This window comes from Sus scrofa, chromosome 7, assembly GCF_054392235.1.
Source record: "Sus scrofa isolate SSC_HxYL_T2T_F1_AM1 chromosome 7, Sscrofa_HxYL_maternal_Yorkshire_Landrace_v2.0, whole genome shotgun sequence".
Classification (NCBI taxonomy): domain Eukaryota; kingdom Metazoa; phylum Chordata; class Mammalia; order Artiodactyla; family Suidae; genus Sus; species Sus scrofa.
In genome coordinates this window covers 102,657,600-102,681,163 of record NC_139389.1, presented here as the reverse complement: position 1 = coordinate 102,681,163, position 23,564 = coordinate 102,657,600, and the positions used below count along the sequence as shown (strand labels likewise).

The 23,564-nt window shown below is 39.1% G+C and overlaps 2 protein-coding genes across 44 annotated transcripts in view; one reads left to right on the top strand and one right to left on the bottom strand.

Annotated features, from left to right (window-relative positions):
• RAD51B (RAD51 paralog B) overlaps positions 1-22,092 on the bottom strand; it is a 790,317-nt gene extending 768,225 nt beyond the window's left edge. For 12 of the 39 annotated variants that reach the window (XR_014811025.1, XR_014811023.1, XM_084969556.1 and 9 more), the window contains exons 1-5: positions 22,030-22,092; positions 17,608-17,718; positions 15,863-15,976; positions 11,567-11,683; positions 10,892-11,035 (exon numbers count right to left, since the gene is read on the bottom strand). Coding sequence is in view for 30 of the 39 variants with exons in the window: in XM_084969556.1 (XP_084825682.1) it covers positions 10,892-11,035; positions 11,567-11,683; positions 15,863-15,976; positions 17,608-17,691 (459 nt within the window). In the remaining 9 variants the exon portion in view is untranslated. Of the gene's footprint in view, positions 1-10,891; positions 11,036-11,566; positions 11,684-15,862; positions 15,977-17,607; positions 17,719-21,731; positions 21,850-21,987 lie in introns of those variants that run through there. The other 27 variants (XR_014811024.1, XR_014811027.1, XR_014811026.1 and 24 more) reach the window with 7 other exon arrangements.
• Positions 22,093-23,458: 1,366 nt separating this feature from the next.
• Positions 23,459-23,564, top strand: part of ZFYVE26 (zinc finger FYVE-type containing 26) — an 89,811-nt gene continuing 89,705 nt past the window's right edge. For all 5 annotated transcript variants that reach the window (XR_014811015.1, XR_014811016.1, XR_014811017.1 and 2 more), the window contains exon 1: positions 23,459-23,528. The gene's annotated coding sequence lies outside the window, so the exon portion shown is untranslated. The remainder of the gene's footprint in view (positions 23,529-23,564) is intronic.

Genomic DNA, 23,564 nt, shown 5'->3' with positions numbered 1-23,564 from the left:
CTGGGTAGAAGCATTACTCTTGACTGCTGTAAAGTTTTGGCAGTGCTTCACAGGTTTACCCCCCCAGAGGTACTCTCCAAGCAAGATCTGCAGGTGCAACATCTCCTGTTCTTGACAAGGATTTGGACCAGTGTTCTAGTCTTGCAATCTCTGGATTACAATATGATAATACCTTTTTTAATAATCTCTTCAAAACAAACTTAACTTTACCTAATCACATCAGTCTCTTTACCATACATTCTCAATATAATGACCCTGACAGCAAAATCCGGTTTTTATTGGGGAGGAGGGGTTGTATTTTTTCCATATAAAGCATAGATCTACATATGACACAGAAACAGATACACAGAATTGCTATGGTATTAAAATCTCATAGTAAGGGGCACAGGGGTTTATTAGGGGAAAAAAAGTCTAAAAAACTCTAGAGGGGTCAACACTGTAAAAAGGATTGAGAAACACTGATCTGATCTATATACTACCTCATATGAGAAGGCAACAATTACATGATCTGATCGCCACGTAACATAAACATTCCAAGTTGAAATTTCAAACCTATCTCTATTATCAATATTCAGTTATAACAGATGTAAAATTATCTGCTTATATGTTCCATAAGTAAGGAGTCTGATGTTCTCTGGGAAAGACACAAAGCCCTATCGCTTACTCCCATTAGTGACTGAGCAGCTGGTTTCTCTTTGATTTCTCCTCTGCTGCTTCTGCCTTTGGCATGAGTAGCACTTCTCTAATTCCACTTTTAATCTTGGTGCTATTACTGAACATACCCAGATTCAGTGCAGTTCACATAAATCAAAATTGATGATAAATAAAATAGGGTGTTTTGAAGTCAGAATCAGGAAAGAGCAGCTGTAAAAGTGACAGCAGAATGTTTCCAGACTTACTCTTACTCCCTCCAATCCTCTCCAGGCCTAGTCCAAGTTTATTCAGTTAGAGGCCTTACCTCTTACCTCCACCAGATCTAACTTCTATCTGATACCCAGGACTCTAGGTCTGAACTTCTCACCAGAAATAAAGATCGTGCAATGCAATTAGTTAGACATCCCCATTGATATCTATGTAAGTTCTCTATTGCTATGGAACAAATGACCACAAACCTAGCAGCCTTAAAATAACACCCCTTTATTAGCTCACAGTTCTATAGGTCACCCTGAGCAGCTCTTTCAGCTCCAGTCAAGTTTTCAGATGATGGCAGCCTCGGCCAATATCTTGATTATAAACTCATGAAAGACAGGAACTAAAAATAGCCAGCTAAGCTGCTCCTGACTCACAGAAACCATATGAGATAATGAACATTTATTGATGTTTTTAGGCACTAAATTTTGGAATGATTTGTTCAACAGCGATATACAACCAAAAGTATATACATAGGTAGATAGAGATATATAGAATCAGACTTTAAAACTCTGTACACAACTTTATTTTTTTATTATTATTATTATTTTTTTTTTGTCTTTTTGCTATTTCTTTGGGCCGCTCCCGCAGCATATGGAGGTTCCCAGACTAGGGGTCTAATCGAAGCTGTAGCCACTGGCCTACGCCAGAGCCACAGCAACTCGGGATCCGAGCTGCGTCTGCAACCTACACCACAGCTCACGGCAATGCCGGATCCTTAATCCACTGAGCAAGGCCAGGGATGGAACCTGCAACCTCATGGTTCCTAGTCGAATTCGTTAACCACTGCGCCACGACGGGAACTCCTGTACACAACTTTAAACTGTGTAAGAAAAAACTCCTAAAAAAATCCCTGATGTTTATTAACAAAATATCAAATATGTAGAAAAATCATATTCTTTAAGTGTACTATTTCGATAATTTGAAAAAACAAATGGCACATAAATGAAAAGAATTACTGTATCCTGGAAGAGCAGTAACATTAAAAGCTCCTAAAATTTGGACTAGTCCAAGACCAAAAGGGAGAATGTAAGAAAGGCAGCAAGAATCAAAACATTACAGAAGTGTTAAATGAAAACAAATTCATTCACTCAAAAAATATTTATTATGTACCTTCTACATATGCTAATACTGTGGATGTAATAAGAAGAAAAAGACAACACTGCCCACTTGGAATTTATTCTCCAATGAGGAAGACATACATAAACACACAAACAGTAAAACTGTAACAGTGACAAGTGCTGCACAGAAGAACCATCACAGTATAAGGTTCAGTTTTCGGGAAATACACAACAATTCTAAATGTGTTGATTTAAACATAATAAAATAGGCCAAAACATACAAAATAATAGAACTACAAGTAAATTTGTTAACAGTGTGATGAATTATTTTAATAACCCTCTCTGAATTAGTATCAACTCTGGCTGAGGGGAAAAAAATGAGCAAAGAGAAAGATTTGAACAATGCAAACAACAAGCTTACTTAGTGGCCAGGAGGTAGAACATTCAATCATCAGAAAATAATCATTCTTGGAGTTCCCATTGTGCCTCAGCAGGTTAAAAACCTGACTAGTATTCATGAGGTTTGATCGCAGGCCTTGTTCAGTGGGTTAAAGGATCCAGTATTGCCATGAGCTGTAGTGTACGTCACAGACAGACGCAGCTCAGATCCCAAGTTGCTGTGGCTGTGGTGTAACCCAGCAGCTGCAGCTCCGATTCGACCCATAGCCTGGAAACTTCTATATGCCACAGGTGTGACCCTAAAAAGAAAAAAAAAAAATGAAAAGAAAAGAACCATTCTTTTCCAGCACACATAGGACACTTAAAAAAATTGATCACATATTAAACCTTAAAACAAGTCTCAGAAAATTTCAGAGAATCAAGATCACACAAAATCCTCTGACCAAATGCAATTAGGTTAACAATCTACTTAAAATATAAAAGGTAAATTTTTAATTAGATAACTATTCAAAAATTCAAAAAAAGCCATGAATTAAAGAAATAATCGCAGTGGAAAATTTTAAATACTATTAAAACTAAATAAGAATTAAAACACTTCATCTCAAAAAAGAATGCAGCAAGAAAAATTCATAACCTTACAAGCGCAGATAAAAAGAAGAAAAAGTGAAAATTAATGAATTAAATGTGTAATTTAAGAAACTGGGGAGTTCCCTGGTGGCGCAGCAGGGTAGGGATCTAGCATTGTTACTGCCATGGTGCATGTTTGATCCCCGGCCTGGGAACTTCTGCATGCCCTGGATGAGGCCAAAAACAAAACAAAACAAACAGCAACAACAAAAGAAGTTGGAGGTGGGAAAGAATCCCAAGAAAAAAATGCATCAGATAGAAGGAGATAATAAGAAAACAAATCAATGAAGTAGAAGACAAAGAAAAGAAAACCAACAAAGAACCAAAACAAAATGCATAATTCTTTTAAAAAGACTATATTCAAACCTTGGACAAGCTCTTTTTAAAAGGAAGGGAAAGAAAAGATCAAGTAAGTAATATTAGGAATAAAAAGGGGGTAGGAGTTCCCATCATGGTGCGGCAGAAATGAATCCGACTAGGAACCATGAGGTTGTGGGTTCAATCCCTGGCCTCTCTCAGTTGGTTAAGGATTCAGCATCGCCATGAGCTGTGGTGTAGGTCGCAAACATGGCTCAGGTCTGGCATTGCTGTGGCTGTGGTGTAGGCCGGCAACTGTAGCATCGATAAGACCCCTAGCCTGGAAACATCCATATGCTGTGGGTACAGGCCTAAAAAAAGAAAAGAAAAAAAGAAAGAAAGGTGGGGATAGAACCACATATAAAACCAAATTTAGAGTCAAGGAGAATATAGTGAAAAACTTTATGACAATAAATTTTAAAACAAAGGAAATGGTCAAATCCCTAAAATTTTCATCCACCAAAACTACTTAGAAAGAAGTAAAAAAGCTGAATAATCCTTTAATAATTAAAGGAACTTATTTCATTGTTTTAACTTTCCCACAAATAAAATACCAAGATCAGACAATTTTTCAAGCAAGTTCTACCAACTTTTCGGGAAATAATTCTCATCTTATATAAACTATTATAGGATATAGAAAAAAAGAAATATTCCACAATTCCTTCTACAATTTAACTCAAAACAAATCACAGAAAAACTCAAAATAGAGCACAGACAAAACGTTAAAACCTAAAACTATAAAACTCTAGAAGAAAATATAGCAAAAATTTCTGTGTCTTTGGCTGGACAAAAAAATTTATAGAGATGACACCAAAGTACAATCTATAAAAGAAAAAAACTGATAAATCAGACTACAAAATTTAGAACTTCACAAGCTACCATTAAGAAAATGAAGAGCTTGGGTATTAAAAATGCCTTTAAGGAGAAATAACAATGAGAATTTGACAGCTTTTTATGCAAATACACTTAAAGACAGTGTTAACCCATTAAAATTGTGAATAATTATTTTTCTTAGGCATTTTTGTGAACATCTTTATTTCAATAAATTCAATTGTGCACTGAAAAAAAAAAGAAAGAAAATGAAGAGAGAAAACAGATTGGAAGAAAATAACTGCAAATTATGTATATGATAAAGGACTTGTATCAAGAAAACATAAATAAAAAATATAAAGAAAATACAGCTCAGTAACAAGAAAACAAACAATCAATTAAAAATAGGCAGAAGTCCCCAATGTGGCACAATGAGATTGGTGGCGTCTCTGCAGCACCAAAACGCAGGTTCCAACCCTTAGTCTGGCACGGTGGGTTAAGGATCAGGTGTTGCCACACCTGTGGTGTAGGTCTCAACTGCAGCTCAGATCTGATCCCTGATCTGGGAACTCCGTATGCCACAGGGCAGCCAAAAGAAGGGGAAAAAAAAAAAAAAAACCAGGCAAAAGATTTGAACAGACATTTCATTTTAAAAAACAGACAAATGGTTAATAAGTACATGAATAGGTGTTCACTATCATTAGTCACTAGGAAATGCAAATTAAAACCACAATGAATACCATTACACACCCACTAGAATAATGTCAAAAAAAAAAAAATACTAATTGTTGGTAAGGATGTAAGTAGAGAAACAAACCATCTCTCATTGCTGTTGAGAATGTAAAATGGCATAACCACATTGGAAAGCAGTCCTGCAGTTTTTTCAAAAACTGAACACACACCTAGAATATGATCCAGCCATTCCATTCCTAAGAATCTACCAAAGTTTTTTCCTGATGGACAAAAACTATAAATAATCCAAGTGCCCATCAACTGATGGTTGGATAAACAAAATGTGCTACAGCCATACCAGGGAATACTATTAACCCTACTGAACAGTTAAAAGGAGCAAACTGTGGACAAACTGTGGCGTTCCCACTGCGGGGCAAGGGATCAATAATGTCTCTGCAGGAGAAAGGGTTCAGTCCCCGGCCAGGCTTGGTGGGTCAGTGTTGCCTCAGCTGTTACATAGGTCGCAGCTCCAGCTCAGATTCAATCCCTGGCCTGGGAACTCCACATACCATGGGGCAGCCAAAAAAGAAAAAGGGAACAAACTGCTAATCCATGTCACAACATGAGTGAACCTCAAAAACATCACTCTATGTGAAAAAAACTAAACACAAAAGTCTACATAATATATGGTTCCATTTCCATGAGATGTTTACAAAAGGCAATTTTATAGACTAAAAGTAGATCAGGGGATGCCCAGGACTCAAGATGGGAGCGGGGATTAACTATAAATGGGCATGAGGGAATGTTTTAGGATGACAGAAATGTTCTAAAACTGGATCTCGGTGATGACTCACTATAAATTCACTAATATAGCTGAATTACACAGTGACAAGGATTAAATTTTACAGTATTTAAATTGAACCTTAATGTGATTTATGAAACACTATTCAAGCTCATTACTAATCCAAAAAATGAAAGCTATGATCACAAAGACGGGCAGAAATGAAGAAGTCTGATAATACCAAGGCAGTATTGGCAAGAAGATAGGGAGCAAGAGGTATTCGTGCACATCACTCGAGGGAATGTAAACAGGCACAACCACTCTGGAAAACGATTTGTCCTGATTCTGACAAGTTACATACACGTATGCTCTATAACCAGCAAGTCACTCCAAGGCAGGTACCCTAGACAGAGGCCACGTGGTAAATGTTTTAGGCTTTGCAGACCAAGAGGTCTCCATCACAACTAACTCAGCTCCACCTTGCATCTCAGAAACAACCACAGACAAGATGTAAACAAATGAATACAGATGTACTATACAATAAAATTTTATTTACTCGGAGTTCCCGTCGTGGCGCAGTGGTTAACGAATCCGACTAGGAACCAAGAGGTTGCGGGTTCGGTCCCTGCCCTTGCTCAGTGGGTTAATGATCCGGCGTTGCCGTGAGCTGTGGTGTAGGTTGCAGACGCGGCTCGGATCCCGCATTGCTGTGGCTCTGGCGTAGGCCGGTGGCTACAGCTCCAATTCAACCCCTAGCCTGGGAACCTCCATATGCCGCGGGAGCGGCCCAAGAAATAGCAGCAACAACAACAACAATGACAAAAAAAAAAAAAAGACAAAAAGACAAAAAGACAAAAAAAAAAAAAAAAAAAATTTATTTACTCAAACAGGCAGGTAGCCAGATTTGACAATTGGACAGTAGTTTACTAATCCCTGCCCCAAAGAAATATCTATGCATGTGATCCAGGAGACATGTACAACAGTTTTCATGGCACTTAATTATATTCACAGCAAACTGAAAACAACTCAAATGTTCACACACAGAAGGGATGAATAAATTTGGTGGCCATATTTTCAAAAGGGAGTATGACACAGCACTGAAAGTGAATTATACTCTTGCTATCCGCAACATGGATAAATCTTAGAAAGTAATATTAAGTGAAAAAAGTAATTCATAGAAAAGATATATGATTTAACCACTGCTATATGATTTAATAGAGCTCAAAAATAAATAAAACTAAATAAAATGCTACATTTCTATATATATGGATGATAAAGGAGGACTATAGACCTAAGTAACTACTGGAGAAAAAAAACGTATAGAATCTGACACTAATATAATATTATAAGTCAACTATAGTTCAACTTTTTTTTAAGTATTGGAATGGGAGAAATTCAAGACAGAGTTTACTTTCTGAGAGAAGGCCAAGGAAAGGGTCATGGTGATTTCGGTATTGTTGGTTTCGGTGATTTTGGTATTGTTCTGTTCCTTATACTAGATTACAGGCCCTTAAGTGTCCATAACTTACATATGCAAGATGTGTTTAATCTAGTATACATAAAATATATACTAAATTTGTGTTTGTTTTTTAAATAAAGGTAAACAGAAACAGTCCCGGTCCTCAGCTGAAAAACCCTAAAAAGACAGAAGCAGCTACGTGTAGCTGAAACAGAAAAGAGAGAGCTTGTTACTCATAAGCAGTCAGGGTATTTATATTCCCTATCAGCCAAGTAGACACAACAAAACATCTAATGGTTTTTAACTACCTCTTGGATTCAGAAAGAATCAATAAAAGCTACGTGAAAAATATTTAAAACTATTCTACAACTCAAAAAATGAAAAGTAGTTGTTGGTTAATCTTCCTAAAGTTCAATTTTTTTGCTATTTAAATGTCATAAACCACTTAAAAAAAAAAATCTATTTGAGCAAAGGTCCAGCTAGATTGCAAAAAGATTATGTAAAATAGGATTCCAGCACCATCTGGTGGCAGTGCACTGTAATAGGAGAGTCTAATTTTTTTAAAGATTAATTCACTCACTCATTCATTCATTCACCTACTACCCAAGATGCAACTACTAGGCATTGACCATACACATTTTTGAGGGTTTTTTTTTTTTTGTCTTTTTGCCATTTCTTGGGCCACTCCCAAGCTAGAGGTCGAATCAGAGCTGTAGCCGCCGGCCTACACCACAGCCACAGCAACTCGGGACCCAAGCAGAGTCTGCAACCTACACCATAGCTCATGGCAATGCCGGATCCTTAATCCACTGAAAAAGGCCAGGGATTGAACCTGCAACCTCATGGTTCCTAGTCGGATTCATTAACCACTGAGCTACTACGGGAACTCCCCCATACACATTTTTAAATCTAAGATAGGAAATAAAGTAAGGTGTAGTACCCAAAACAGGTTCCCTATCTTCAAGGAAAAATATCTACAGTTTTATTCATGCCTATCAGAATGTAAGCATCTACTCTTTTTAAAAGTTTGTTTAAAGTATTTATGCCCCTAGAAGAGGTAAAATTGTCACTATATGAGGATGACATGATACTATATATAGAAAATACTATACAGCCTAAAGTATAAATGCTAAAGACTCCACACAAAAACCACTCAATCTGATAAACAATTCAGCAAAGTATCAGAATACAAGATTAATATTCAGAACTAGGTTGCATTTTTTTAACACCAACAATGAAATATCAGAAAAGGAATGTAAATATATATATAATATATACATATATTATATATATATATAAAATCACACACACAAAAATAAAATACCTAGGAACAAACCTGACCAAGGAGGTGAAAGACTTATATGCTGAGAAAAAAAAAATTTTAAAAAGAAAATTAAAAAAGATTCAAAGAAATGAAAAGATTTCCAGTGCTCTTGTATTGGTAGAATTAATACTGTTAAAATGGCCATACTATCTAAAGCAATCTACAGATTTAATGAGATCCCTATCAAATCGATCATGACATTTTTCACAGAACTAGAATCAATAATCCAAAAATATATATGGAATCATAAAAGACCAAGAACCGACAACACAATCCTGAGGAAAAAAACTCTCCCAGACTTCAGACAATACCACAATGCTACGGTAATCAAAAGAGTGTGGTTATTGGTACACAAACCAGACATACAGATCAATGCAACAGAATGGAGATCCCAGAAATAAACCCACTCACCTATGGTCAATTGCTCTTTGACAAAGGAGGCAAGAATGCAAAATTTGGAAAGAGTCTCTTCAGCAAGCAGTGCTGGGAAAGTTGGACAGCTGCATTGAATCAATGAAATGAGAACACACCCTCACACCTAGCACCAAAGTAAACTCAAAATGGCTTAGAGACTTAAACAGAAGACATGACACCATAAAACTCCGAGAAAGGGAGTCCCCATTGTGGCTCAGCAGAAAGAACCCAACTAGTATCCATGAGGATGCAGGTTCGATCTCTGGTGTCACTCAGTAGGTCAAGGATCTGGCATTGCCATGTGCTGTGGTGTAGGTCTCAAATGCGGCTCTGATCCCACGTTGCTGTCGCTGTGGCATAGGCCCACAGCTATAGCTCTGATTCAACCCATAGCCTGGGAACTTCCATATGCCATACCTGTGGCTCTAAAAAGCAATAACTAAACACATAAATATAAAAAACTCCTAGAACAGAACATAGGCAAAACATTCTCTGACATAAACTGCACAAATGTTTTCTTAGGTTAGTCTCCCAAGGCAATAGCAATAAAAACAAAAATAAACAAATGGGATCTAATCAAATTTATAAGCTTTTGCACAGCAAAGGAAATCATTAAGAAAAGAAAGAAAGAAAAGACAACCTTTGGAATGGGAGAAAATAGTAGCAAATGATGCAACATGCAAGGGCTTAATTTCCAAAATGTACAAACAACTTATACAACTCAACAACAAAAAAACAACAACTCAATTGAAAAATGGGTAGAAGGTGTAAATAGACATTTCTCCCAAGAAGACAAAGGATGGCCAGTAGGCACATGAAAAGATGTGCAACATCACTAATTATTAGAGAAATGAAATCAAAACTACAATGAGGTACCGCCTCACACCAGTCAGAATGACCATCATTAGTAAATCTACAAGTAACAAATGCTGGAGAGGGTGTGGAGAAAAGGGAACCCACCTACACTATTGGTGGGAATGTAAACTGGCACAACCACTATGGAAAAGAGTATGGAGGTTCCTCGGAAAACTAAATATAGAACTACCATATGATCCAGCAATCCCATCCTTGGACATATGTCTGGACAAAACTACAATTCAAAAAGATACATGCAGGAAGTTCCTGTGTGGCTCAGCAGGTTACGGATCCAGCATTGCCGCAACTGTGGCACAGGGTGCAAGTGCACACAGGTTAAATCTCTGGCCCAGGAACTTCCACATGCCACAAGTATGGCCAAAAACAAAAACAGATAAATCACCACTATGTTCATAACAGCACTATTCACAGTAGCCAAGACATGGAAACAACCTAAATGTCCATCAACAGACGAATGGATTAAGAAGAGGTGTACATATATACAGTGGAATACTACTTAGCCATAAAAAAGAATGAAATAATGCCATACGCAGCAATATGGATACAACTAGAGATTATCATACTGTATGAAGTAGTCAGAAAGAGATAGATAAATACCATATGATAGCACTTATATGTGGAATCTAAACACAGCACAAATGAACCTACCTACAAAACAGAAACAGACTCACAGACATAGAGAACAGACCTGTGGTTGCCAAGGGTGAGTGGGGGAGGGAGGGATGGATGGGGAGTTTGGGGTTAGTAGATTCAAACTATTACATTTATAATGGATAAGCAACAAGGTCCTACTGTATAACATGGGAAACTCTATCCAAACTCCTGGGATAGACCATGACGGAAAATAATTTTAAAAGGATGTTAAAAAAAAAAATTATCTATCACCCTAGAAATCTCAGGCAAGTCCCTTAGGAGTTACCTGGTAAACACAATCTATGGAGTCACCACATCAGGACCAGTAAGCACACCAGAGCAGTTTTCAAGGAAGAGAACTTTGTGGATTTAAAATATCCTCAAATTTTTGACATTTCTTCTTTCAAAAGGTAGAGTCTAATTTCCTTTTCCTTGAATGTGAGCTGGACTTAACAACCCGTTTCTAATGAAAAGAAAGTGGCAGAAGTAATGGTGTGTAACTTCCAATGCTAAATCATCAACATCAAACATCAACGCTAGATCATCTTGCCTTCTTTTGGATCACTCACCCTGGGGACCAGACGGCGTGTCATGAGGAGACTCAAGCAGCCCGTGGAGAGAGGCTGCTGGGGAGGGATCACGGCCTCCTGTAAACCAGCAGTGCCAACCTGCCCGCTCACATCCCTCCCCAAAACGGCCCAGCTGAGCCACCTCTAAAGAAACAGAAATCAGTGTTTTTTGTTGTTTAGGCCACTTAGTTTGAGGGTAATTGGTTATGCAACAATATATAATCAATGCTAACAACCTATTACTTCCTAGAACCAAATTTTATCTAGAACAAGATGTCAAAAATCACTCACTTCAGTTGAATATTATGCTTTGCCCACGAAGTTTATGTTAATAAAATTTCAGATTTTCTTTCCTAATACACTAAGTAGTGATCCTCTTCTAATTTCCCCAAATTGTTTCATATTAGTGCATAATATTCATCGGTTTCTAACGTGAAGAAAGAGCAACCTAAGCGAACTTCAGTCAGTCAGCCAGGATTTGGGGGACCATCTTTCCTTTGAAGTACTGTTCTAATACTCCCCTAGGGACTGAGTGGAGAACCATGGCCTTGAGGTATTTCTCATTTAGTTTAAATTAATAACCATGAAGTAATTTATGTTTTTTGATTAATTCTTTTTCCCTGGCTCCGAAGATTACAGGCCAATGGAAGAAGGTTTAGAAAGTTTCTCCTTTACCTCAGTGAGGGATCCACAAGCTACACCACCATGCAGGGCTTCATCCAAAGCAGAGAGAGTCGTAGATAAAAAAGCTGGTGAGGGCACAGCCGACCTCTGTGTCTTTATCTCATAAGCCTGAACAAGAAAAAGATTAAGTTCTTTTCAACCTCCATATTTATGCAAAAACATAAACCAACTCCATACTAAACTTTACCAACAGAAACCCCGATCTACCTTTTTCTCTCTATTATTTATTTGTTCAATGACTATTTATTCTGTGCTAGATTTAGGGGATATGGTATAAATGACAGAGCCTCTGGCCTCATAGCACTTATACCCAACTAGGGACTATGAAATTGGGACTAGAAACTGGACGATTATATTATAATTCACTAAGAGAGACTGTGATAGGATAAGTGGAGTCATGGAAACAGTGTAGCTGATCTGGATTTTGTGATCCAGGGAGGCTTCGTGGAAGATCTGGATGTCTGAGCTAAAACCTGAAATGGCTGTTAAACGGGCAAAGGAAATGTTGCATGTTCCTGCCAAAGAGACAAGAAAGAGAAGCAAAAGGAGACGAAATGGAAACTAACAAAAACTACAGAAAGCAGAAAGAGTTCATTTAGCATGGCTAAAAGATGGAGCATGGTCATGGTGTGGCAAGTGATGAGGCAGGAGAAATAAGCAGGGACCAAATCAGGTAGAGCTTTGCTGAAGAATGGAGTCCAGGCCGAGAGCAATGAAGGGTGATGGGGTGACAGGATCAAGTTAGCATTTCAAACCAGTTGGGTTGTGAAGAACAGCCTGAAGGTAGGTGGGGCAGACTAAGAAACGGCCCCCAAAAGATAGCCACGTTAAATCCTCAGAACCTGTGAATGTGACCTTATTTGGAAAAAGGGTCTTTGCACATATGGTCAACATGACTACATACCTACTAGCAATGTGTAAGAACACGTGCCTCTCTGCAACCTCTAACCTTAAAAATTACTACTATTTTATTAACCTACCCAAATAAACTGAGGTCAAGTCACAGGATTGCAATCATGTATTCACTCGTTCATTCCACAAATATTAATTAATTCCTAGAGCTTTTCATATATTATGATAAGCTCTAGGAATACAGCTTATCATATATCATATACTATACATACATATGATAGACACTTATATACATGATACATATATATGTAATATAAGCTCATATGATAAGCTCTATCACATATATCATGATACACATATATCATGTATATATACATATATATGATAGAGTTTATCATACATCATATGTCTATACATATATATGATAGATACTTTTTGTATATCATATACTATGATAAGCTCTAGGAATAGAGTGGTAAACCAAACAGACATAGTTTCTACCCAGAGTTTACAATTTCATAAGTCTAAGGCTCTTCTGCCTCTATAAGGATGTAGGAAGACCAGCATACTAATACTTAGGAGTCATAAATTTGCCCACTCTTGCCTAATCTCATCTATTGAATTCTTAGATCAGTTAAACCATGGATTATAACTAGAAAAGCTAGAGTAAAAAGCAGGTGATTTGCATCTAATTTAGAAATACCTAAATAGTGCTTACAATCTATCAGACAACATAGGTGGGCAAAGAAACACTTTACAGACACATAAAGGTGGCCCCGTCTGTTAAGAACACAGTACTTCCTTTGACCCTATAAGTGTACTTACTAGACTAATAGATTTGGTAAAATTTTTAAAAAACACAAAAATAATAAAATGAACAGAACAAGATTTCAAAAATGACAGTGTGTACATAAGATAAAGAGGAATAAAGTGATATGCCTCTCCACCAGCTTCTCTTCTACTTTGGTGGCTGCTTCTCAAACTCATCATTGTCTCATCTGATCTTTAAATGTTGGCCAGACTCAGGACTTGATCTTGGGCACACTCTCCGTCTTACTGTGTATACTTCCTAGGCAATCTCTCATTCATTTTCATGGCTTTGACTATGATATTGACGCTGATGACGCCCCAATGTACCTTTGTAGTACAGACCTCTCCTTCAACTCTAGGTTCACACATTTAACTGCCTACCTCACATCTCCACTCAAAGGTTGACAGTCACCCAAATTCAACAGGTACTAAACTGAATTCATGATCTGCCCAACTCAGACCTGATACTCTTCCAGTATTCCTTATCTCAGGAAATGGTACCACCCAGTCTCTCAAAGCAAAATCAGTGAAGCATCTCGGATACTTTCCTGTACCTCACCACGACTCATAGTCAAAAAAGTCACCAAATCCTACTCATTCCACCTCCTAAGGATCTCTCATAATAATTGAAACTACGCTATCAGCATCAATATCACACTAACAGTCCATGTCACAATCACCTTCTGTCTGGAATACAGAGATATCTAACTAGTCTTCACAAAGATTTCCTTGCTCCTTCTCAATCACTTGTGTATGTTCAAAGACTGAGGGTTTTTTATCAATGTTTGTTAAAAGTATAGTTGATTTATAATATGCCAATTTCTGATGTACCACAAAGTGACTCTGTCATACGTACATACACATTCTTTTTTTTATTATTTTCCATCATGGTCTACCCCAGGAGATTGGATAGAGGTCCCTGGGCTATACAATAGGACCTTGTTGTTTATCCATTCTAAATGTAACAGTTTGCATCTACTAACCCCAGACTCCCAGTCTATCCTCCTCCTTGGCAACCACAGGTCTGTTCTCTATGTCTGCGAGTTTGTTTCTGTTCTGCAGATAGGTTCATTTGCGCCTTTTATTTTTTTATTTTATTTATTTATTTATTTATTTATTTTGGCCTTTTAGGGCCCCACCTGTGGCATATGGAGGTTCCCAGGCTAGGGGTCTAATCGGAGCTGTTGCCACCAGCCTATGCCATAGCCACAGCCACACCAGATCTGAGCCTCATCTGTGACCTACACCACAGCTCATGGCAATGCCGGATCCTTACCCACTGAGCAAGGCCAGGGATCAAACCCACAACCTCATGGTTCCTAGTTGGATCCATTTCTGCTGTGCCACAATGGGAACTCCATGGCATACTATTTTAACCCTCTATCTTCTCCCGTAAAACAAAGTGAGCTGTTCAAAGTTACAAAATGAACAACAAAGCTAAGACTACTACCAACTTTTTTTTTTTTTTTTTTTTTTTGTCTTTTTGCCTTTTTCTAGGGCCGCTCCCATGGCATATGGAGGTTCCCAGGCTAGGGGTCCAGTTGGAGCTGTAGCCACTGGCCTACGCCAGAGCCACAGCAATGCAGGATCTGAGCCGCGTCTGCAACCTACACCACAGCTCACGGCAATGCTGGATCCTTAACCCACTGAGCAAGGGCAGGGATCGAACCTGCAACCTCATGGTTCCTAGTTGGATTCGTTAACCACTGTGCCACAACGGGAACTCCAGAGACTACTACCAACTTCTAACTGCAATTCTAATTCTCCTTCTGACTATTCCGTCATTAAGGTATTTTTCTCAGATCACAAGGTAAATCTGAACAACGACAATAAAATACTCAATCTGTTCACTGCTTTCAAAATTTTAAATGACACTAATATTCTTTCCTTCCTCTTCACAGAATTGGACCCTACTCTATTGCTCAGTGGTTACCAAATTTCAATGTAAGACAGTAAGGTAACTTATAACCCACATGATAAATACATTTGCAAAGCGCTGAACAGACTTTTAAGCAACTCTTATTCTGCAAAAACAAGATATTTTCTACCATACACTCTACATTTTCTACCAAAACCTACATTTTGAAAAATGTAAAGTCATGAAACAGAAAGTATGAACTAATAGCACAACTTGATGAGGGCTTATTACGAAAGACTTTAACACTTCTTAAGAGTGAAGATAAGTTTTCAAGTATTATTCATTGAATCAATAAGCGAGCATAAGTCCACTATGTGTACATTATGATGCAGAGTAAGGGACGACAGTAAAAGTTAGTATTACAGAGGCAGGGCCACTCTAAAATTAAGCATATATTATATTTTAATCATGACATCCACAAATGCTACCCAAACAAACAAGAGAAAGATGACCTTTTTGAAATATCACTACCAACCACAGAGAAAAAAATTCCTGCTGCCCTCTTCATTCCCATAATTAGAAACTGTCTCCCATAAGCTTATAAACCACATAAGTTGCTTACATATATTCTCATTAGAGGACCAATTCATGGTGCAAGAATCGGTATTTAGAAGTGCTCATCTCTATTTTTGCTTTTGCGTCCAAAGATTTTAAATGAGACAAAGAATCACTTCAAAATAAAAATCATAATTTAAAAATACATATACCGTTTGCATCGGTGGGGCACAAGCTCTGCTGACCAAACACAAAAGGTCATGGACACCTTGATAACTAAGGCCAGTCATCTTCATAAGCTCCAGTGGGGAAAGACACAGAAAGTCCTAAAAAAACACAAAGAGAATATTTTAAACATATATGGGCAACAAAGATACTGGAATTAAATGGGAACTATTCATGTGTACATTAAAACATAATTTATTGCAGATCAAAGATGTATATATTTCTTACAGTATTTTCCCCCTAAAATGCCTTAACTAAGATTAACTAAGACATCATGACATGATTTTATCTTCTAATTATCCAACTTAGTTAGCATATACCAGAGGACACATCAAGTAACAATAGGTAATAGCAGAATCCAACCCAGGTGTCTATTGCCACTGTCCTTGTGCCTAAAGGAGTTTGGGCACAAACAGATGCCCAGAACATGTCAGGTTGAAATGAATTTCTTCCTAAGCTATGAGATCATTCAGAGGAAGTATTTAATAATTGAGAGAGAATAAAACTGACTATGGAATTCAATGTTAAATTTCATACTTTTTTTTTTTTTTTTTTTTTTTGTCTTTTTGCCATTTCTTGGGCCGCTCCCACGGCATATGGAGGTTCCCAGGCTAGGGGTCAAATCAGAGCTGTAGCTGCCGGCCTATGCCAGAGCCACAGCAACATGGGATCCGAGCTGCGTCTGCGACCTACACACAGCTCACAGCAATGCCAGATCGTTAACCCACTGAGCAAGGGCAGGGACCGAACCCATAACCTCATGGTTCCTAGTTGGATTCGTTAACCACTGCGCCATGATGGGAACTCCAAATTTCATACTTTTTTTTGGTCGTACCTGTGGCATGCAGACATTCACAGGCCAAAGACTGAACCCAAACCACAGCACTGACAACACCAAATCCTTAACCACTAGGCCACAAGGGAATTTCCAAATTTCATACTTTTGAGAGTGTTTCAAAGTATGAACGTGAGGATTTTTAAATGTATACCAGAGGAGGCAAAGATACCATTAACAAGCAAAGCAATTTTTTAAAAACTGCAGCATGCTCTGAAAGTCTCTCTTATTTAAGGATTAAACCCTAACGTAAAACCTTAGATCTGGAGTTCTCTGATGGCTCAGTGGGTTAAGGATCCAGAATTGTCACTGCTGTGGTTTGGGTCAGATCCCTGGCCCAGAAACTTCCGCATGCCACAGGTGCAACCAAAAAAATAAATAAATGAACATTAAATCTTATTTAACCTCCTAAGAGGATGTGCCTCATTCTTATCCTTAAAAATGCAAAATCTGCTATATATATTTAGCTCACTCCATCTATAGAAAAATAATCCTGTTAATTTTTCTTGCTTTCAAGAAAAATTACTCATTTTGAGTACCCTCTCCTCATTTGAGTCCTGTTTCTATGTAACAACAAAATTTCTTTTAAGAGGATAAAACTTTTCTAGAATCCCAAATAATGGCAGAGGTGTACTTCACCTTCTGCCTTGAGCATTCCCTCTACCCACTCCCATCCCAAATGCAAAAATCTTGAATTTGGATAAATGAAATCAAATTTGGAAATTTGGAAACCTAAGAGGTTTGTTATTTAAAATTAGCAAGCACCAACATTTATCTTTTTTTTTTTTTACAACCCTAAAGTTTCATATTTCAGGTGGTAATTAGGAGTTGTTTGGGTCCAGTTAAGATTAATTTGTACTTAAGGTTTCTCACTGAGAAAAATTAAATAAATTTTACCTGACACGTAATTATGTGATGTCTGTTCAGACGGTCACACAGCTCTTGTGATAAACCCACTCGTCTTAGTTTCTTGCTACCCATGCCTTAAGATGCAACAAGAAAAAGAACCTTGAAAAAAACATGGCAAAATAGCATAAGCAACAAGAAAAAGAACCTTGAAAAAAACATGGCAAAACAGCATAAGCAATGGCTATCCAAAACACTCTACAAAATAAAAATTCTACAAGCCTTTCCATATACAAAATGAAATGCACAGTATTTAAAATTCTACTGATAAAATAAAGGAAGGCTATAGAATCTTTCTAAATATTTTGAATAGTGGAGACAGCTATTTGTCAAACATGCACACACAGAAATAAGACAATATAAGAAAGTGCATTTGGGGAGCTCCCTGGTACTTTCACCAGTGCAGCCCAGGTTCAATCCCTGATCTGGGAACTGAGATCCCCCATCAAACAGCTACACACTGTGCCCCACCCCCCCAAAAAAAGAAAAGAATATGCATTTCCAGGGAACTATAATCATATCCTGTAATAAACCTAAAGGAAAAGAATATGAAAAAGAATACACATGTGTGTATAACTGAATCTTTTGCTGTACAGCAGAAATTAACACATTGTAAACAAAATATATTTCAATAACATAAATTTGAAAAATTAAAAAAGAATGTGTAGGAGTTCCCCCGTGGCACAGCAGGTTAAGAACCCAGCATTGTCACTGCTGTAGCTCAGACTGCAGCCATGGCCATGGGTTTGATTCCTGGCCTAGAACTTGCACATGCCTTAGGCACGGCCAAAGAAATTTTTTGTCTTTTTAGGGCCATGCCTTTGGCATATGGAGGTTCCCAGGCTAGAGGCTGAATCAGGAGCTGTAGCCACCAGACAAAGCCACAGTCACAGCAATGCCAGACCTGAGTTGCCTCTGCGATCTACACCCCAGCTCACGGCAACACCGGATCATTTAACCCACTGAGTGAGGTCAGACATGCGGGCTCATGGATGCTAGTCAGGTTCATTTCCACTGAACCACAAGGAGAACTCCAATTTTTCTTTTTTTAAATGTGCATTTCACACATTTCACAATTCTTTAAAACTTATTATTACATGAATAACACCACTTCACATGTGTATGGCATCTTTAAGATTTCTCAGGCATTTATAAAGTTTATTTGGATGTGTAATTAACCTTCAAGACATATATACAAACGGCACTGCCAGAAAGTCTTTACTTTTGTTGCACTATAACAATAATAAAGTTATTGACCACCTATTATATACCAGGAACTGTTCCAAAGCGTTACATAAATTATCACATTTAAGCCTCTTAACAGCCCTGTAAGGAAGGCTGATCCCATTTTTACCTATGAGAAAACTAAATCCTAGAAAGGTTAGCTATTCCATCGTTACCAGAAAAAATAAATGGTAGATCCAGAATTTTAACCCAAGAAGTCTGACTCTGAGGTCCATCCTCTTACTATTACACTCTACTTCAAGTCGATAATCATAATTAATCTTTTTCCAATGAGTCGGAACAAACCTCTGAATCAAATGAGATTTTATTACTTCAGGTGTTATTTACAAACTGAAATTGTTTTTTGTTTTTTTCTTTTTTGGCTGCCCCGCAGCATATGGAGTTCCCCAGCCAGGGATCAGATCTGAGCTGTAGCTGTGAACTAAGCTGCAGCTGTGACCTAAGCTGCAGCTGTTTCAACGCCGGTTCCTTAACCAATTGTGCTGCGCCGGGGATTGAACCTACGTCCCAATGCTCCCAAAACACCACCAATACCCCTGCGCCAGAGAGGGAGCTCCTGAAATTATTTTTTATTCTACTAGCTGCTGACATTCCCACATGCAATTAAATTTCACTCCTGTCCTTGAGCCCCCAGGCCTAAATAAGGCACCGGAAGTAGTTGCCTTCAGAGGGCACAGTCCTTAAGGCATTAACCTATTGTGGCCTCCTTTGCCTGGCAAAGCAATAGAGCAATTTTTCTCTCCGGAAAAAAAAAAAAAAAAAAGCTGCCTTCAGAGAGTTAGAATAGAATCACTGTGATTCCCTTAATAATGAGTACAAAGGACAAGCTGTGGGGCTCACTCAGATGGCAAAATATCCTCCAGATAGATTAGAAACAGGAACTCTTCATTGTTCCAGGGGATAAAACAATTACCAAAACAAAGAGTAACGTTTTGGAACAAAAAGTATATACTGAGACAGACTGTAGATATTTGTCTATTTTCAATGCAAGGCCCAAATTTCTACTTAACATCTGTATCCTTGATCAAATTAACACTGTCTTCCTCCTTCCCTCGTCCTTTCTCTCACACACATACACACAAAAACAAAATACACCCCTCTCCTTTTTCTCCAAGGGAATTTGTCAGTAGTGGTTTCTGTTTCCCAAATAGAAAGTATACCAAGTGACTTGCGCTACATCATTGCCCAGTGCTTTCACAGATCAGGGACCTTTGGGCAATGATGTCACCTAAACTGATAAATTCAATCAAAAAGGAGAACTGTAAACCCCAAACTACCTCGATTTTCACAATGACCAACTCTGCTATCTCTGCCTTCTTAGGCCCACTCCCATCACTTGCCTGAACTATTGCAAACTGCTTCTGGTCCCCTCAGCCCTGCAACCTGCCCCCCCCCCCCAAAAAAAAGATCCATTCAAATAAGTGTTCCTTGCACAGATGCTTCTTCAGTGCACACTCTGGGCACTCCCATCGTGGCTCATCAGAAATGAATCTGACTAGTATCCATGAGGATGCGGGTTCAATCCCTGGCCTTGCTCAGTGGGTTAAGGATCCGGCGTTGCCTTGAGCTGTGGTGTAGTTCGCAAACACGGCTCAGATCTAGCATTGCTGTGACTGTGGTGTAGGCCAACAGCTATAGCTCCGATGCAGCCCCTAGCCTGAGAACCTGCATATGCTGTGGGTGTGGCCCTAAAAAGCAAAATAAATAAATAAATAAATACACACTGCTGAGCTCTGAGGCACAAGAATCATTTAAGCGTTTTTCCTCCTCTTTGGGAACTCGCAGTAAACAATGAAAGAGAAGTATACACAAATAATCACAGTCATTCAGTAAGTATTGTCACTGGAATTTAAATGTGCTTTGGAACCAGAGAGGAAGAAGCAGTTCCTTCTTCCTCTGACCTAAAAGTCACAATCCTGTCAGAGGTAGCCTGCTAGAAATTTGCTCCAATCCTGTTACTCTCATCCTTTAAAACTGCCCATGGTTCCCTGAGACCACAAGATAAATTCCACACTTCTTAATGATGGCCTAAAGAGTCTTCATAAACTGGTCCCTCACTTCCCTCTCATTCCTATTTCAGAGTGCAAGGCCCAAACCCTGGCATTTCTTGCAAAGTCACTTGCTTCCCAACATCTTAGTTTCCTCATCTGAAAAACAAGCACAATTCAAATATCTGCTCCACAGGAATGCAATGAAGGTTAAAGGATGTGGATGGTGCATGGCATGTGGAGACCAAGGCTGAGTCATTATCAATTCCTTAAGCAAAACAGCAATTGCTGTCTCACCTGACCTGCCTTCCAGCCATAACATTGATAGGTTACACAAGCACCATTCTGCCTTCCTGACTTTCTTCCACAAAGACTTGCCACAACTTAGTCTCTTCCCCTCCAATGTTCTCATTCTACTGTGAGCACATTTGTCCAATAATCTTATTAACGTATTGTTATGGCTTGCATGCTTATTTCTTCAACCAGAAACTGAATTCCTGCTCTGCTTGTGCGTGCACGCGCATGTAAATGAGGGGGTGAAGGAAGACATTCAATCCTGGAAACTGAATCCTCTCATTTAAAAAAAAAAACCTCACGTTAGACGGTCAATGGAAACTGTGAATTAACAATAAGATATATTTCTTGAGCCCTTATTAGGCGCCATTGTAAACCCAGTTTACAGATTAAGAATAATGAGGCACTTAATTGAATCACTTGAGCAAATTCTAACAACTAGCACACGGTGGAGTCCGCGCATTCGAAACCAGGAATCTGACTGCAGATCCCATGCTATTAAATACCTCTTCTTCAACGTCACCTGAAGATAGGCAGAACACTAAACGTCCTTTAATGACGAGCTCCCCTACCTAGACCTCAAACTACCTGCAATTGCGAAGATGGATGGACATCAAGAAGCGAAATCATCATCCCAGAACCCCCTAAAAGAGCTGCTCCCAACAAGGTGCAGCTTCCCAGCATCGCTCACAAAAGAAGGCCGGACGCCTTCACATGCGCGGCGGGTCTCAAGTTAAGATCCCTAAGGACCTAAGGGGGCGTGCCCTGTAGCCAAGAGTGACTCTCTGCTCCCCTAATAGGAACACCAGGGGTACAGAAAGCGAGCAGAAAATAATGACCGCACCCCACTTCCCCGAACCGCCCGCCACATGAAACTTTCCAGTACCGGGTCTGCAGCATCCAACTTTCAAAGTTTCCCCTACCCCTCACACAGTTCCCGGTGGAAAGTGACGCGAAGCAACAACCGAAATGCTGGTTGGGCCATCCGCCTGCCAAGCATCCAATCAAAGGTAGGCACAGGCCCAGGTCGACTCCGCTGCTTGCTGGGAATTGTAGTTCTATGAAATAAATCTACGAATCCCAATTTCCCAATACAGTGGTTATCAAAATCCGGTGGAGAGAGAGTTCCCTTGTGATGCAGAGGGATTAAGGATCCAGCATTGTCACTGCAGCGGCTCTAGTGGTTACTGTGGCGAGGATTCCATCCCTGGCCCAGGAACTTCCACCGTTGGGGGGCGGGGGGGGTGCGCGGAATCCAGTAGAGGGAACATCAGATCAGTAAGAAGAGTATGAAGACTGGAATTTTTCTTTTATTTCTTTTGTCACTACATATAAAAATTTGCATAATGGATCAAAGAGACGTTATTTTTCTGGGCGTAGATGAGAATCCTCCAATCATAGAAGAGATTTTGCAAAAGAGCCTTTGATTTGTTTCGGTTTACTTTTCCACCACTCTTTGGTGGTGAAATAGTTTGGAAAATGCTGAATGAAAATGCTCAAACCAAAAGCACGTAATGGGGAAATGTAAGAGTCTATAGTTGAAGAAAAACGTGAAGGAAACCAAATCAAAGGTTCAATGTAAAAGCAACTGTAATTAGGAAATCGTTACTTTTTAAGAGTCAGTTTCAGATTATTGTATTTGAGAGAGGCTTTTGCTCACTCTTTGCTCTCATCTCCTTTGTGCATACCTCTATCTTATAATTTAGCCCACTGCATCCTAATTATTGACCTGCACCCCTCACTAAACTTGTGAGCGCCTTGAGGACAGGGACCGCATCTTATTCAGCTTCTAAAGTAGGGCCAGGCACACATATCAATTAACAGTTGTCGGGTAAATGAGCAAATGAATGAAGTTAGGCAGAAGAAAATGGGAATTCAAAACGTAGGGTTCTGGGATTATAAGAGGGCCCAAGTGTTTGTTGCAATAATGGAGAAGGACTGGTTTCCCTGCTCTGAGTATCCCCAGGGCGTGGCAAAGCACTATCACAGGTTGGCGCTCAGTAAACGCTGAGTTCAAACTAGAAAGAAAAGAGAAGGAAAAAAAATCAAGGCATACAGCTATTCCTAACACTTGCTCCACCGAATGCAGAATGGAACCTGTCAAGCGGAATAGCTGTCAAAACTGTGAGGGATGGTCCTGAGCCAGGTGATAACCTCTTTCCTAGCTACCTAGCTTTCGCTAGTCGCTAGAGGTGGTGTCACGTGACCAAAACAAATATGGCGCTTTATTTGCATCTTTTCCCTCCATTGACCAATACGAGTAGGCAGTAGGCGTTGTCCTCGTCATTCCCGCCCCTCCCTTAACCTCCCGAACTGGATTTGTCACCTGACTCGGCTCAAACATGGCTGCGCTGGAAACTCTACTGCTTTGGGCGCTGGGAGCAGGTGAGTGTAAAGCGCCCCAGAGAAGGCGGGGCCCTC